Source organism: Limulus polyphemus, unplaced genomic scaffold (genome assembly GCF_000517525.1).
Source record: "Limulus polyphemus unplaced genomic scaffold, Limulus_polyphemus-2.1.2 Scaffold306, whole genome shotgun sequence".
Taxonomy (NCBI): Eukaryota; Metazoa; Arthropoda; class Merostomata; order Xiphosura; family Limulidae; genus Limulus; species Limulus polyphemus.
Genome location: NW_013665916.1, coordinates 656,770 through 671,118, shown reverse-complemented (window position 1 = coordinate 671,118; position 14,349 = coordinate 656,770). Strand labels below are relative to the sequence as shown.

Below are 14,349 nucleotides of genomic sequence, written 5' to 3'. Positions count from 1 at the left end.
TTCTTCTTACTGAAAATGTATATAGGGTCAGTAAAAAAAGAAGGATTTTTAAAAAAATTATTACCACAAACTACCAATCTGTAAAATAAAACCCCGTATAAATTATTTTTCAGTCATGGACTTTCTTAAAAACCAATAGGAATTCATTCTCTTTCAAAGTGAAATATTGACCAAAACAAGAAATGTATTTTAATATCATTCAATCAATATCTGGAATTTAAAGAACAAATAAGAAGATTAAATGAATAAACTGATGTGACTCACTTTCAGCAGGTGATTTTTAAAATTGGGTTCGTTTTTATTTACCAGTTAGTTTTAGTGTATGCTGACTTTGTTGTTTGTAAGAATAGGTTTTTAATGTGTTTCAAAAGTAAATTAAAACAAATATTCACCAATCACTGTCAGTTAAGATGGATTTCAATATTCCACATTTAACATCAACTTTCACTTTTTGTTTATGCAGTGACACCCATCTTCCAGAAAGACTTACAGCTCATGAAGCAAAGGTAATACACATACAGCTTACTGTTTTTAAATAAACCAAGTTTTGTCATTTCTCAGATTTTAAGTCTGCATTGTTGCATACATTATTTTGTTTTTGTTAACTTTTTTCTTCGTCAATATTTGATGTTAGAAGCTTATGATACTGACCTTAAAGATGGAAGAATACAACAAAGAAGGAAAATGAAACAGGTTATTTTTTAAGCATGTTTTCAAAGTTATTCAGTATTTCTTAAGTCTTTAAAGTTTTTTATTTATTTATTTTAGGTACGACAAGTAGAAAATGACAGATTAAATAAATGGATGAAGATGCTTAAATCATGGGAAAAGTACTGCCAGAGTGACAAAGTAAGTTTTTTTTAATTAGTAACAATATATTTTGTGTTGCATTTATAAAAGTGGAGGAATTATTGTGTAATAGTGTAGGATTAACTATAATACTAGGTTTTAGTATTTAATTACAAAGAAGAAATGTTTTAATGGAAGTGTAATTTTTCCTGATTCTGTGGTTATGAGAGTAATATCTGCAAGTTGCATAATAAGTTTAGAAGACTAGAAAAAAATGATAATTTTTAACAGTGGGAATGATTTCATATTGAAAACTAATAAGGCCAAAAAGTTTTTTAACTTGTAAGTTAATTGTTTGTATATTAATTGTTTAATAGTTAAATGATAGCTGCTTTGATATTAGAAAAGAAAAAAAGGATTACTTGCTGCATGCTTGAAATTTGATCATCTTTCATATTGGCATTAAAGCTTGTAAAATTTTCCACATTCAGTTCTTAAAAGATAATTGAGCATGTATAAGGTTTATTTTAGTTAGATTTTGTTAAATATTATTCATAGCACGTAAGCTTAAAAACTTTCAAAATATTTAGAAGCAGGAACATTTTATTTGATATTTTATAAAAGCTTTGTTTTTATATGTAGTTACTCTTTTGTTTTTCTCATTATAAATGGTTGAGTACAATATGTTAAAATAATTTTGAATATTCAAATCAGCAATTCATGTAACAAACACAGCTAATATAAACTTGCATTGGAACAGAGTGTATCGGAACTACATATTGACATTTGACATTTGTAAGTATGTGGTTTCCAACTAAAATTGATCTTTTATGGAAAAGGTATTTAACCTAATAGCCAATTCAAAATGTTTAGAAATTGAGGACATAAAGGAGTCTTCAGATTAAGGTTTTAGAATTTCCTAGATGATGATATGCCTTGTACTTAAGGACAATGGAAAATTTGGGACACCAGGATCATCCAATAATTCATACCCTAGATGTGCAAAGAAAAGTGCAGTGTCTTGTAACAGGTGAGAAACCATAGTAGCAAAGCAATCCACGTACCTTAGGCTTAGGTATGCAACATAATCAAGAAGGATCTCCATCTGGAAACAAAGTTAACAGGGTATGATAAATCATACCTTCCATTCGTCTGTCACATACCTCAAGCAGTTGCTGAATTAAGTAGGTATTCATGATATAGCATACGGTGACATACCAGCTGTAGCAACTGTAGATTTCTGTGAGACCATACTGTTGTAATTGGCACTGGGAAACTAGTCTTCATATTCTAGTTGGGTTATGGAAAGCTAACATGGATAGTGGTGTGCTTTAAACATGACAACTTATGACTGAATTGCTTACAATGAAAACTCTATTACAGGGATATTATCAAGATACACTGTTGTATAGGACATGAATGGACACATCAGCATTGATGACTTTGCAAGGTTCAAAAAAGTGATTTAATATAAATGAACTCAACCCTCTGTATTGTAAATGAGATTTTAACCAATCATATAGAAATATTATAAACTTGCTGACTGGCTCACATTCTGTTTAAATTTGGGTTCAATTTAATTTAGTAGTTTTGAGCAGCAGCAAAATCTAGAAATGATTGTTGAAACTAGATAATTTAGTAAAAACTTTGTTATTCAGATAATTACAATAAGACAAACTTCAAATAATTTCTGTTGTTATTGTTGCTTACCAGTTGATCAAAACAATAATTTTATCCTCGTCCTGTAGCTCAGACGGAGAATATATAAAGGAATACCAAATGCAGTGCGTGGTGAAATCTGGACAAGATTACTAGAGGTTCAACGTGTTAAACAAGAACAAGAAGGAAAGTATAAGGTAAACTTTGACTGGTAATATTTGTCTTTTTTTATTTCAGCATTTTTAACAGCTTCAGTAAAAATAGAATGATCAAGGCAATTTGTTTGCTATGATAAATAACACAAAAATTCTAACTTTCACACTGATGGTTTATAACATATTATTACAGTATTCATTATTACCTCACCAGAAGTTTTGTATAAGCTTTAAGAAATCAATATGTACATACTTAAAACATAGTATACATTGTGTGGTGGTCAGGGTGACTTTGCAGGAAGAAGTAGTGACTAAAGTAATGGTGATAGGGGTGCTTTCTGTTACCCACTTTCAACACCCAGCTCTTAATGTCCTTCCACTGTGTTTGACAAGATTAATTTATTGACAGTCATTGGCCATAGAAGTGTTTTATGGGCTGAATTTGAAAGGTCACAAGTCAAAGTAGGAATTGGGTATAACTCAAGAAATGGCTTTTCATATCAGCCTTATGGTTGCTATTGGAGTAGAAACATTATCTGAGTTTATGTATAATTGGAATAATGGTGCCCTTTTTTATCATTGCATTCTTCCATAGAGAGTGCTGGCATATAAGAAGTTTGTGTTCCCTCCCCCACACTTTGTGTATGTTGGGTTATAGAAAATTTAATAAAGTTTTTTTATTTTTGGTGTAATGACATGGAGCCATCTGTTAATGTACTTAAGGTTAACTTACATTAAAGATAATATATGCTCAATAACAGCAATAATGGGGGTGGAGTGAACCCCCATTAACATTGTCATTGTTTTGTTCCAAGCTACCACCCCACAAAATTTGGTTGTGATTGGCCAAGCAATGTAGTAGTAATTAGATAATGGGCATACAAACACACACACACACACACACACACACACACAGACTTTCTGTTATATATATGAAATCTTTTTGATTTTCAAAGCCATGCATTCATACAAAAAATATCATGTAAATATAGTTTATTTAGTTTTGCATGTTTTGTGAACTTTCTCCCTTGCTTAGCAAAAACATAACTGGACAATATAAAAAAAAAAAAAGAACAATTTGTAAATAAATACATTCAGAAACAAAGAACTGAAAGATGCTCTTTAATAAAATTTATAAAATCATAAGTTAATCTCTGTATTACTTATTCATGTATAGTCATTACAAAGATCACTCATTAATACGATTGAATTAGAACATAAAGAAACTAGCTGTTCATCTATTTGAAAATTAATATGTGACACAAGCATTGTTTTCTTAGTCATTAAGTTACTTAGGGTGTTTGTAGGTTATACATTTTGTTGAGAAGAATTAGTCATTTATAGTGTGTACTGGCTCATAGTTTTGCTTGTTGTCAACCAAAAAACATAACTATCATGTTTTCATTATCATAGTGTTTAATACACTCATAACAGAAGGTGCTACAAAGTCAAAGATTTTTGTTATTTAGAATTTACCATCATAGTTTCTTGTCACAACACATACATACCTTAAACCATTATGTCTGTATATTGTACAATATGACACCATCTCTCATTGAAAACTATGTAAACGTTTATTTTCAAATAAATATCAGTTGCTGTTCAAGAAACATTTCTGAAAAGAATGGGCTGGATGCATTATTACAGTGTGGTTCTGAGTTTTAATTTGAGAGAAATTTACTGAAAAACAGAAAAATAATACTTAGTTACTTTAAGACAGTCTAATGCACAATCAAAAAGGTGATATAAACCATGTTGTTTTAATATGTTTCTGTCTCAACATTTATCATATCTTCATAAGTTGAGCATTCTAAGCTTGTTTAGCGATAAGTGGAATACTATTTACTATGAATTTCTCTTATTCTTAACATTTTCAAAGGAAATGAAGCAGAGAGCCAGAAAATGGTCAACAGATGTCAGGCAGATAGACTTAGATGTAAACCGTACATATAGAAACCATATCATGTTTCGAGAGCGTTATGGGGTTCAGTGAGTTTATTTTTTGATTGTTTGCTATATATCTATCTGTGTAGGTCTTGTAATTTTAACATTATAATAATTATCCCAGTTTACAGGGTTTTGAATATCAATACAATATCTTAAGTTTCATATTAGACAAGAAGGATTGTATTTTTCTAGAAAAAGTAGTATTTATAACTGTTTTGTTCTTTTTGGTAAATGTAAATGAGTTTTTTGTTTCATAGATATTTTTTTTTTTTTAGATACAAGCTATTGTAAAATAAATTATTTGTTGATTATTAATTAAGAATATTAAAACTGATTATTTAGTGGCAAAGAAATTTTATGGGAAAAAAAAATAGATTAATCATAAAGTTGCCATAACACATTACACAGAGACAATGTTTTGGTTTTTTTGCTTTTTCCTTGATCAAGTAGATAGAGTAAAAAAAATATGTTTCCAAGTTTGGATTTAATTAAGGATTATTGTAAAATACACTAAATGTAGCAATAGAATGGAAATTGTCAAAACATGTACATCATAATTGATTAAATATATTGGAGTAATGTGAATTTAATAAAGTTTAAAAAATACAAACAATCTGGGTATTAAAATATATGACATGAAGATTTTAAAATAGTTACAAAGTTTATTGAAAAACAGCAAAGACTGAGAAATAATTCCCATTTAAGAAATGTGGATTTTGCAAAAGTAATATGATATATGGTTATGTATTAACTTCTGTGGTTTGGCGTTTTTTACTTTTGGTTTAGTACTTATGATATAATTCTATATGATTCTTTATAATGATGTTTCAGTACCATCTGGCCAAACCTTATTTTATCATTATTTTATGTAATGATTATTCAAGTCTATGTTTGAGAATCTTTAGTTTCAATTTTTATTTTTGTGGTATATTTGTTCTCTAGGTTTTTGTTTTAATCTTTGGGTTCAGTTCTTGATAATTTTGTGGGTATCTTTTTTTATTGGCTTTAGCTGCAAAATTTTTTATTTTCTGCTTATTGTATTGTTACATATTTTTATAAGACTGTGTTCACTTCTTGTGTTATTGTTTTGTATATTGTTCTTGAATATCTCTGTTTCAAGACTTATAAATTGGTTATTGTTCTATTATTGTATGCAATGTTTGCCCATGTTTATCTTAATTTAAGGTTAATCATGATTCATAATATTATTATGCATAATTATTTTTAGATGTTTCCTTAATACTTTGGTTATTTCAACAATATATGCATTAATCTTTGAAATGGATAGTATACAAATTTAATCTTGTTAAATGTGTATTTTTGTAACTAAACCCAGTTAAATAAGTGTTATTATAACTTAGCATTGTTGTTAAATATGTATTATAAATCTCAACCTAGTTAAATAAGTATTATTATACATTTACTTAGTTGTTTGTTAATAAAAAAAAAAAAAAATAAAAAAAACCTCCCAACAATTTTGCCTATTATACTTGTAACTTCACTTTCAAAATTATATTTATTTTAAAATATTTTTATTATAAAAGTAATGAAGAATAAATCAATAATATTAAAATTCTCTTCAAATCTTCTCAGCTGCATATGTATACTTATCATCCATCTTTTTTTATGACCTCCTGTTTTATTTCTTTCTGATAAGTAACAATTTTTTTTTTGGGGGCTGTTAAAACATTTAACAAATATTATTACTCTTTCTTTACCAGACAACAAGCTTTATTTCATGTCCTTGCAGCCTACTCTATGTACAACACTGTAAGTAAATTTATTACTTGATCTCAAGAAATTAGTACTAAATAGAATAAAACCACAGAAAAATGCTGGTTTGATGTTTTTATAATTTTCGTATGTCACCGAAACATTGCAACGTAGCACAGAATGGCTTAAGAGATATAAATAAATGGACAATGTAAACAATATAAATATAGAAATCTGATAAGAGTAAGCCATGTTCCAAAAATGTTTTTTTAACTCAAATTTCTGAAATAACCAGATTGAAATGGGCTGTTTTATACTAGTATGATTCTGTTCCCCATTGTCAGTAATATCTTCAAATAGAATAGTTTCAACTACTTCACTACAATAAAGAACAAAAAGATACAATACACTAAAAACGTGGACCCTGTGGTCCGTTCTCCGCTTCACCGGAATATTAATGCCCCTCATACCACTCAATTAACTTCTCCATTGCAATAATTAAAGATAACTCCCCCAGTGCCAGGTTCGTTTTTACATACATAATAAAAACAAAAAAGATATAGATATTGATATCTCATTACTTGTATGAAACTTGAAACTAGTAAATTTTGGAAAGTTTTAAGTGAAATACAATTCTTTAAAGTGGTACAAAATTCCAAACTTCCACGGTGTATGTAAGAACGAACCTGGCACTGGGGGATTATCTTTAATCATTGCAATGGAGAAGTTAATTGAGTGGTATGAGGGGCATTAATATTCCACTTTAATTTTTGTACCACTACTTGCATATTTTCCTATATTGATTGTTTTTATATAGATTACAATATGATTTCAATGAAAAAGTTGGTAAGAATAAGTTTTTCTGTTTTTTACTCTGTTTATACTTTTACAGTTTTAAGAGTGAAAGATGTATGTTAGAAACAAGGACTTCAGTGTGCATGACCCATTAGCAAAATGGGAAATAAATATACTATAAGAAGAAAAACAATGCATATTTGCTAAACAAACGGATATGAAATTAAAACCTTAAAGTACCGTAATTCTTGGTTTTATAAAATGCATGAAAAACTTCCTCAATTTTCACAATGGGGAACAGTGCAGTGTAATAATGTTTAATAATAAAAAAACTTACCTACCAACCCTAACTTTTCTTGACAATGTTACCATAAACACAGAAATAGTGCTTTTGTTAGCCTAATATGCAATGACAAATATGTAATGTCAGTTAGAGATGTGTAGAACTGGCTTATGGTTTTTCAGAATGATAAAATGCTGACTTGTTTTGCACTAGAATATTGTGTACAAAATAATGACTAATTTTATACCCACGATGATCATTATATTCCTCTACCTTTAACTATTGAAAGTGGCACTTTCTGTTAAGTTTACCGTCCTTTTTCCAGTAAAGATTCATGTAAAATATCCCTTTTATTTGTACAATCAAGTGATTGATGAACTCAGTATAGTTGTGTTACTAAACAGTTGTAAACTCAATCCCAAAAATTAAGTGTATGTATTCTTGTATACATTATAAAAGCAAAATGGCAAACACCTGGTTATCTTGACATTAGTGATCTACCTAATAGTAAATATACAGACTATCTTTAAAAGAAATGTTTGCTTTTTTTTTTTTTTAAGTCCGCTCAAGAGATGTTAAAATATTTTTTTTTTAACCAAAGTCAACTTATGTGACAGTAATCTTTTATTTACACACACATATATATATACAAAGTGTCCAAAAAGTATGGAGCTGTACTCGAATTGCAGCTTTTCATACTTTCGTATATGTGACTGATTATGGTGCTGTCAAAGGATGAGAAGGTCAAGTTAATCCAAACTTGTTTCAGATTAGAAGGACAGCATGTGGAACACATTCTATAAAATTTATTGAAGTACCTATAATTCCAGACTTCAGACACCCTGTGTGTGTATATATGATTATTCCCTCATAAGCTGGTTGTGTATAGATACATATATAGCCATCTCACATGGGATTAATCAATTACTTTTATGTAATTGATCAGCAAATTTCACTAATTGTCCAGTTCTAGTTTTATTTCAGATATGCTAAAACATTTAAAATGACATTGTTGATGTTCAACGTTCATTATCTTTACATCAGCCATTTTATTGAAATTACATAACAGGAACTTGTTATAAATAAGCAAAGAAATAGATGGACAGATGTATAGATATCACTAAAGATGTTCCATGTTTTTGAAAATTTGTACTAAATTAAATTTTTTCAATATTGTAAGTTATATATATTTGTGAAGTTATTACATATGTGAGGTTGGTTTGTAAAACAGCTGTATAGTGAAATAAGACCTTCAAGATTCTGTAATTCTTCAGCAGGAACTAAACATGTTGAGAAGTTAGCATTTCAAGACATTTAAAAGCTAAAACTCAACCACCACTTGCAAGAATGAAAATGTCTTTTTTTTTTTTTTCTAATACGTTTATGCTTAAAAGTTCACTGGCTACAAAAACTTTAGTGAACCTACACTATAAAATGTGGCAAAAATAACACTATGTGTGTGAAACTTATTCAGTCAGTACCCTACAACTCCAAATCTCAAATATTCCAGATGAGTGTAAATAGTAGTACCCTGTATAAGATATACTGAGTGTTGTTTGTTTTAAAATGTGATACAATGTAAAACTTCTGCATCTGTTGTAATGTCTGGTAGCCAAAGAACAACTGTAGAGTTATTTATTGAGTGAATATTATGAAGGTATTCTGAGCAAATACCTAGGTCAAGTTTAGAGTTAAGTAATGTATATTTGCATCTTTTGAGGTATTATAGTTTTTGTTGTTTTTTTTATAGTCACAGTTATTTGACAGAATAAATTTTTTTACAGTAATAATTGAATTAAAAGTGACTGTTCTGAATCAAAACTCACATTGATGTACTTTATAAAAAGAAATAATGTAGTAATCAACACTTACGACTTGTAGGGTACTTGCTAGCTACATAGATAATTTTCAGAATATGAAATATGCTGACAAATTCTAAAGATGAATTGTATATTTTGTTATGCTCTAGGAAATTGGCTACTGTCAAGGGATGAGTCAGATAGCTGCACTGTTATTAATGTATATGAATGAAGAGGTGAGTATAACAGTTATATGTATCTCGGCTGCATTAAGCTTGGTGTTACATACTTTAAAAATAATATTTTTTATGGTAGAACATACATATATTTTAAAGTTCTGTGAAGGACAAAGAAATTTATAAAATATTTTGACTGATTTTTAAATAAAGATTTCAATGGAAAATGTCCAGCAGAAAAGAAATGCATTAAATAGTAATGAAATGATGATACTTTTGACTTGTATATGTAATATGTAAGTACTAAATACCTTAATCCCTTATAGTATATATTTCATTTCTTAAAAGATTTGAATTTTTTAAAGTTCAAGTAGGGAAAATCCCAATCTGAAGTCGTGGTAAGGTCAGCCAACATGTTACTCTTTATAGCTTCTCTATTCAAAAATCTTTATATACTATTTCATGAGATGGTTACATTGTATTCTGGATGAAGAACAACTTTGCAACTGTCATATAGAACTGTTCTAGTTCCTTGTTCTGATTGGTCAGTTATTTAGAAGAGGTTTAACATGAATGTGGTTTGGAGATTTCAAACAAGATTTACTATAGACGTAACTTCATTTTTTCAATATTTCTTTACCTACTGGCCATAAGCACTCTTTTTTTTTCTGTTTATTTTATTGAATCTCTAATATTCTGCAATAGTTTTGGTACTTAACAATCATCTATATCCTTACATTATTCAGAACATGGTGTTTAAATTTTATTTGAATTTCAACAAGTTCTATTTTTCACGTATAACAAATCACTACACCTTCTCTGCATACAAGGTTTAACCTTGATGTTACCAAACATGTAGAGTAATAATTTGTTTACATAAGATAGTGGATTCGATTCATTTCTTGAAAGAGAAACGATTAATATTTAATCATTGAGAGTAAATAAACTGTTCAAAAATTATTCTTAAATGCCCACACATTTATATAATCTATTTTTTGGATATTTTGTTTCAGGATGCTTTCTGGAGTCTTTCTGTCTTGATGACAAATGAAAAACATGCCATGCATGGTAAGTGTGGTATATATTTAATTGTTACGGGTATACCGGGTTTGGACATGGTAATCATTCTAACCTTACTATTTTAATTTCATCAGTTAAAAAATTTACATACACATTATAATATAACCATTTATCACTTAAGTACAAACATATCAATATTCATTAGTTCTCTTGCTTGTGGTAGTTTTCTTGCCATTATTTTTTAATTTTTTTATTGTCTGATATTCTTTACTAGCCTAAGTATTCACACTTTCAAGGAGCTGATACTATGTTTTGCATGTCATTACAGATGAAGTTTGGTCAGCATTCAGAGCTCAGTTGGGAAACTGAGTTGCAAAGTTATACATTATGATGGTGTAGAAAACTGAGTTACACATTGTGCCTTATTAATAGATTGAGTTAAGTACTGTATTGGATAAATTGATTTTTAACATTACAAATTGATTTTAAGAAATTGGATTACATAGGTACATTCGACAGTCGGTAAAACCTGAACTCCAAAACTTTTTAGGTGAGTAATAAACTTGTTTTATTATTAAAACAAGGCAATGCACTGAGTTAGAAGATTGTGTGTTTGAATAAATTTAGAGCTATCAATCTATATATTATGGTTGAGTAATGAACTGGTTTAAAAATTTACACACTGTGATTCAGTAATAATTTGATTTAGAAGGTATAGATGTGGTAGAGAAACCAGTTGTGCATTCAGTTTGGATAATAAACTGAGTTAGAAAGTTACACAGTGGGATTGGGGTAACAAATTGAAACATTACAAGGTTTCGGATGTAGTTGAGTAAAAATTTAATTACAATGTTATGTATTCTGTTTGTATAATGTACTGGTTTTCAAGGTCACATTGTGGCTAACAAACTGAGACTGCACAGATCCTCGTAGTTAAGTAGATGAACCTTTTCATGTAGTTTTTGAGATTGACACAGCATGAAATCACTTTCAACATGTATGTTAGGTTTAGTAGTTGTAAGTGATTTACGATTCCTTATGTTTTCAACTTTAACATAAGCATTCTTTATAACTTTTCTGAATTATTTTACAGTTTGGGGGGGACATATTTGAAGCAAATCTGCTGCTGTTAAATAACATATTTTATATATATCATTTAGGATTTTTTATACCTGGCTTTCCCAAGCTTCAGAGGTTTCAGGAGCATCATGATAAGATCCTAACAAAATTTCTACCCAAACTAAAGAAGCATCTAGACAAGTATGAAATTCATTCAAGTCTTTATACCCTCAAGTGGTTCTTTCAGTGTTTCTTAGACAGGGTAAGTACATAAAGTTTATGGTATTTGATAAAATCTGTACAAACCTAAACAAAGCTCTGGAAGATCTATATTTAAACATTTCACTGGACCTTGACTGAGACACAAGCAAGAACAAATTATTCTGTCCACTTTGCTTGAAATATAAGTGTTTTTAAACATTAGATGATGAACATTTTATGCTACAGCTCATATAACTGATTTGGTGGACTTCCTATTGATTTTTAGATATTGTAAAGTATAGGCCACATCAGACTTGAACTCAGAAGGAAATGAAAGGAGGTATTGCTATTATACTAATATAGCACAGCTATAAAGAAGAGCTCCAGCTGTGTTGGAACATTAGTTGTGTATTTTATAATTAGTTTTAGTTTATTTGAGATAAGTTTGATTTTTATTATTTGGCATATTGTTACTTACTTTGAGGGTTTTCTTATTTTTTCATTAATTTCCACTCACAGTCTGAAAACAATTAATATAGAACTAAGGGAGAAAGTCACAAGACTTGAATCAACAATTGAGAGGTGTTAATTCAAAGTAAAATCATAGCAGTTTGTATACTAGGAAAGTTCTTCTTTTAACCCTCTTGCTATATTAAAGTCTTAAGTGCACGTATGTTTTTTTTGTTTTTTTTATAGAGATATATACATTCAAAATTTAATTAAATACTTAGTTTAATTTAACTACTTTACTATCATTGTATATGAATAAACTCAGCATCAAAATGTAGATAATAAACCAAATTTTAATATTATATAAATTAAATTATAAGTTTTATTTTCTTAATTTTATAAGGAAATATTTTAAAAAATCCTCGCTCCCCTTGTATGAGAACTATGACATTTGCTCTCTAGGTCTTCTGTCTTTTTTAATTTATTTACAACCCCTCTGAGAAGTATTTGATTTAATGTAAGTTACATATTATAATATAGATATTACTTAGGCAAAGCATAATTTAAATAGCCTTCAATCTTGTTTGTTTATGGAGTTATAAACTAGAATATCAGACCTACTTGCTACATCCACCCTTCACATTCTCTTTTTCACAAATTATCAATAGCTCTCTCTCTCTCTCTCTCTGATGTTTATTACTTATAACAAATAGAAAGCCACAAATTTAATCTATCAAATGGTGTGTTATATTATGTTTTTGGTACAGAGAATTGTCTGTCACCTCCAGTTCAAAAAATTTTCTCCTGGGAATCATATTGACAAATGTAGTTGAATTGTTAAAAATTCATATCACATAGTTAGAAAGCCTGAAAATTATGATAGTTACAGGACATTGTTTACTTTTTGCATGTTATTATTCTGTGTTCTTAGATGCATTATTATTTAGTGTAGTTGTGCCATTATTATAAAAAGTAGGCTTAAGTTTCCTCGATAGTCAACAGCAAAAAAAAGGAAAAGATACCTACATAAGTAGTGTATATTTCTTGTTTTTCATGTGTTGTTTTTTTTTGTTATTATAAAAGTAACCAAATGTAAAAATTAGAAACTTGTGTAGTTAGATTAGGTAAGATAATGAAAAATAAAAATTCTTCACTTGTTATGGTTGGAAGCAACTTATGCCTCATGTAATTCAAAATAGTAATATGAACTGCACATTTGCTGAGTGATTTACAACTTGTTTGGTGAGATTATTAGTTAGACATGGTTCAAAGGGCAATAAACCAATAAAATGAAGTATAAACAGATGGATACTGTTATAAAGATTAAGCTATTTAGGATAAACAATTGGGGTTTCCTGTTACAATGTGCAATCATTCTATAAAGAAAAATGGGTAATTTACATTTATTTCCTAATTTTTATAGACGTTAAGAGGTCAGTCAAATAGATCAACCCCATATAGAGTTATGGTAGAGAAAATAACTGATAAAATATAAAGTTTTTTTGAAAAAAGAAACTTTTGATACTTAACTCTCTCTCAGTTCAGGCTTGGTCAATTTGACCAACCATGTTACCTCTTTGTATTTGTTTAAAGTCTTTATAGATTTGATATTACTAACTTTAATATAGTATGTATATCTTCACAAAATATGACAGTCTTTCAGTGAACATTATAAGTCTTTCCCATATAAAAAATCATATTTTTTAGTGAAGTATTTTTAATAAACTAAATAGATTTGTCCATAAATATATCAAGTATTTGTTTTGAATAGTCCATGTGCAAATTGATTTTCATGTTAAGATTAAATATACTATTCTTGATCTCAAAAATCTAAAATTTCATTTGTGTAATCACTAAAATATCTTAAATACATTTCAAATGTTTGTTTTTAGTAAAACTTTATATTTTGTCTGTTATTATCTCTACTCTAACTCTATAAAAGGTTTGTAAATTTGACAGACCTTGTATCCATAAAAAGAAAAAGGAAACTAATCTGAATTACCTTTTTTTCTTTGTAAAATGACTTCAAAATGTATCATGAAACTACATTCATTTACCCTAATAAGCTGGAAACTCGTAAAAATATACATCTATTTATATTAAGTCATCAAGAAGTTAATGTCTCCTTTGGAACACTTTCATTACCCCCCCCCCCCCCCCAAGAGTTGTACATCATGTGTAATAGTTAAACGAATCGCCTGAATGTCATGTTAGTGTAGCCTATATAATGTGTAAAATTTAGTATACTCTAATCCCTTATAGTGATGGCACACGACGAGACACGCATTCGGCATGTAATGCTG

At 28.9% G+C, this 14,349-nt stretch overlaps 1 protein-coding gene across 2 annotated transcripts in view; it reads left to right on the top strand.

Annotated features, from left to right (window-relative positions):
• LOC106457241 (USP6 N-terminal-like protein) overlaps positions 1 to 14,349 on the top strand; it is a 58,087-nt gene that overhangs the window by 35,985 nt on the left and 7,753 nt on the right. For both annotated transcript variants that reach the window (XM_013916635.2, XM_022383073.1), the window contains exons 4-11: positions 464 to 506; positions 769 to 849; positions 2,538 to 2,645; positions 4,483 to 4,592; positions 6,272 to 6,320; positions 9,311 to 9,376; positions 10,330 to 10,384; positions 11,497 to 11,657. In XM_013916635.2, the coding sequence (XP_013772089.2) occupies positions 464 to 506; positions 769 to 849; positions 2,538 to 2,645; positions 4,483 to 4,592; positions 6,272 to 6,320; positions 9,311 to 9,376; positions 10,330 to 10,384; positions 11,497 to 11,657 (673 nt within the window). The remainder of the gene's footprint in view (positions 1 to 463; positions 507 to 768; positions 850 to 2,537; positions 2,646 to 4,482; positions 4,593 to 6,271; positions 6,321 to 9,310; positions 9,377 to 10,329; positions 10,385 to 11,496; positions 11,658 to 14,349) is intronic.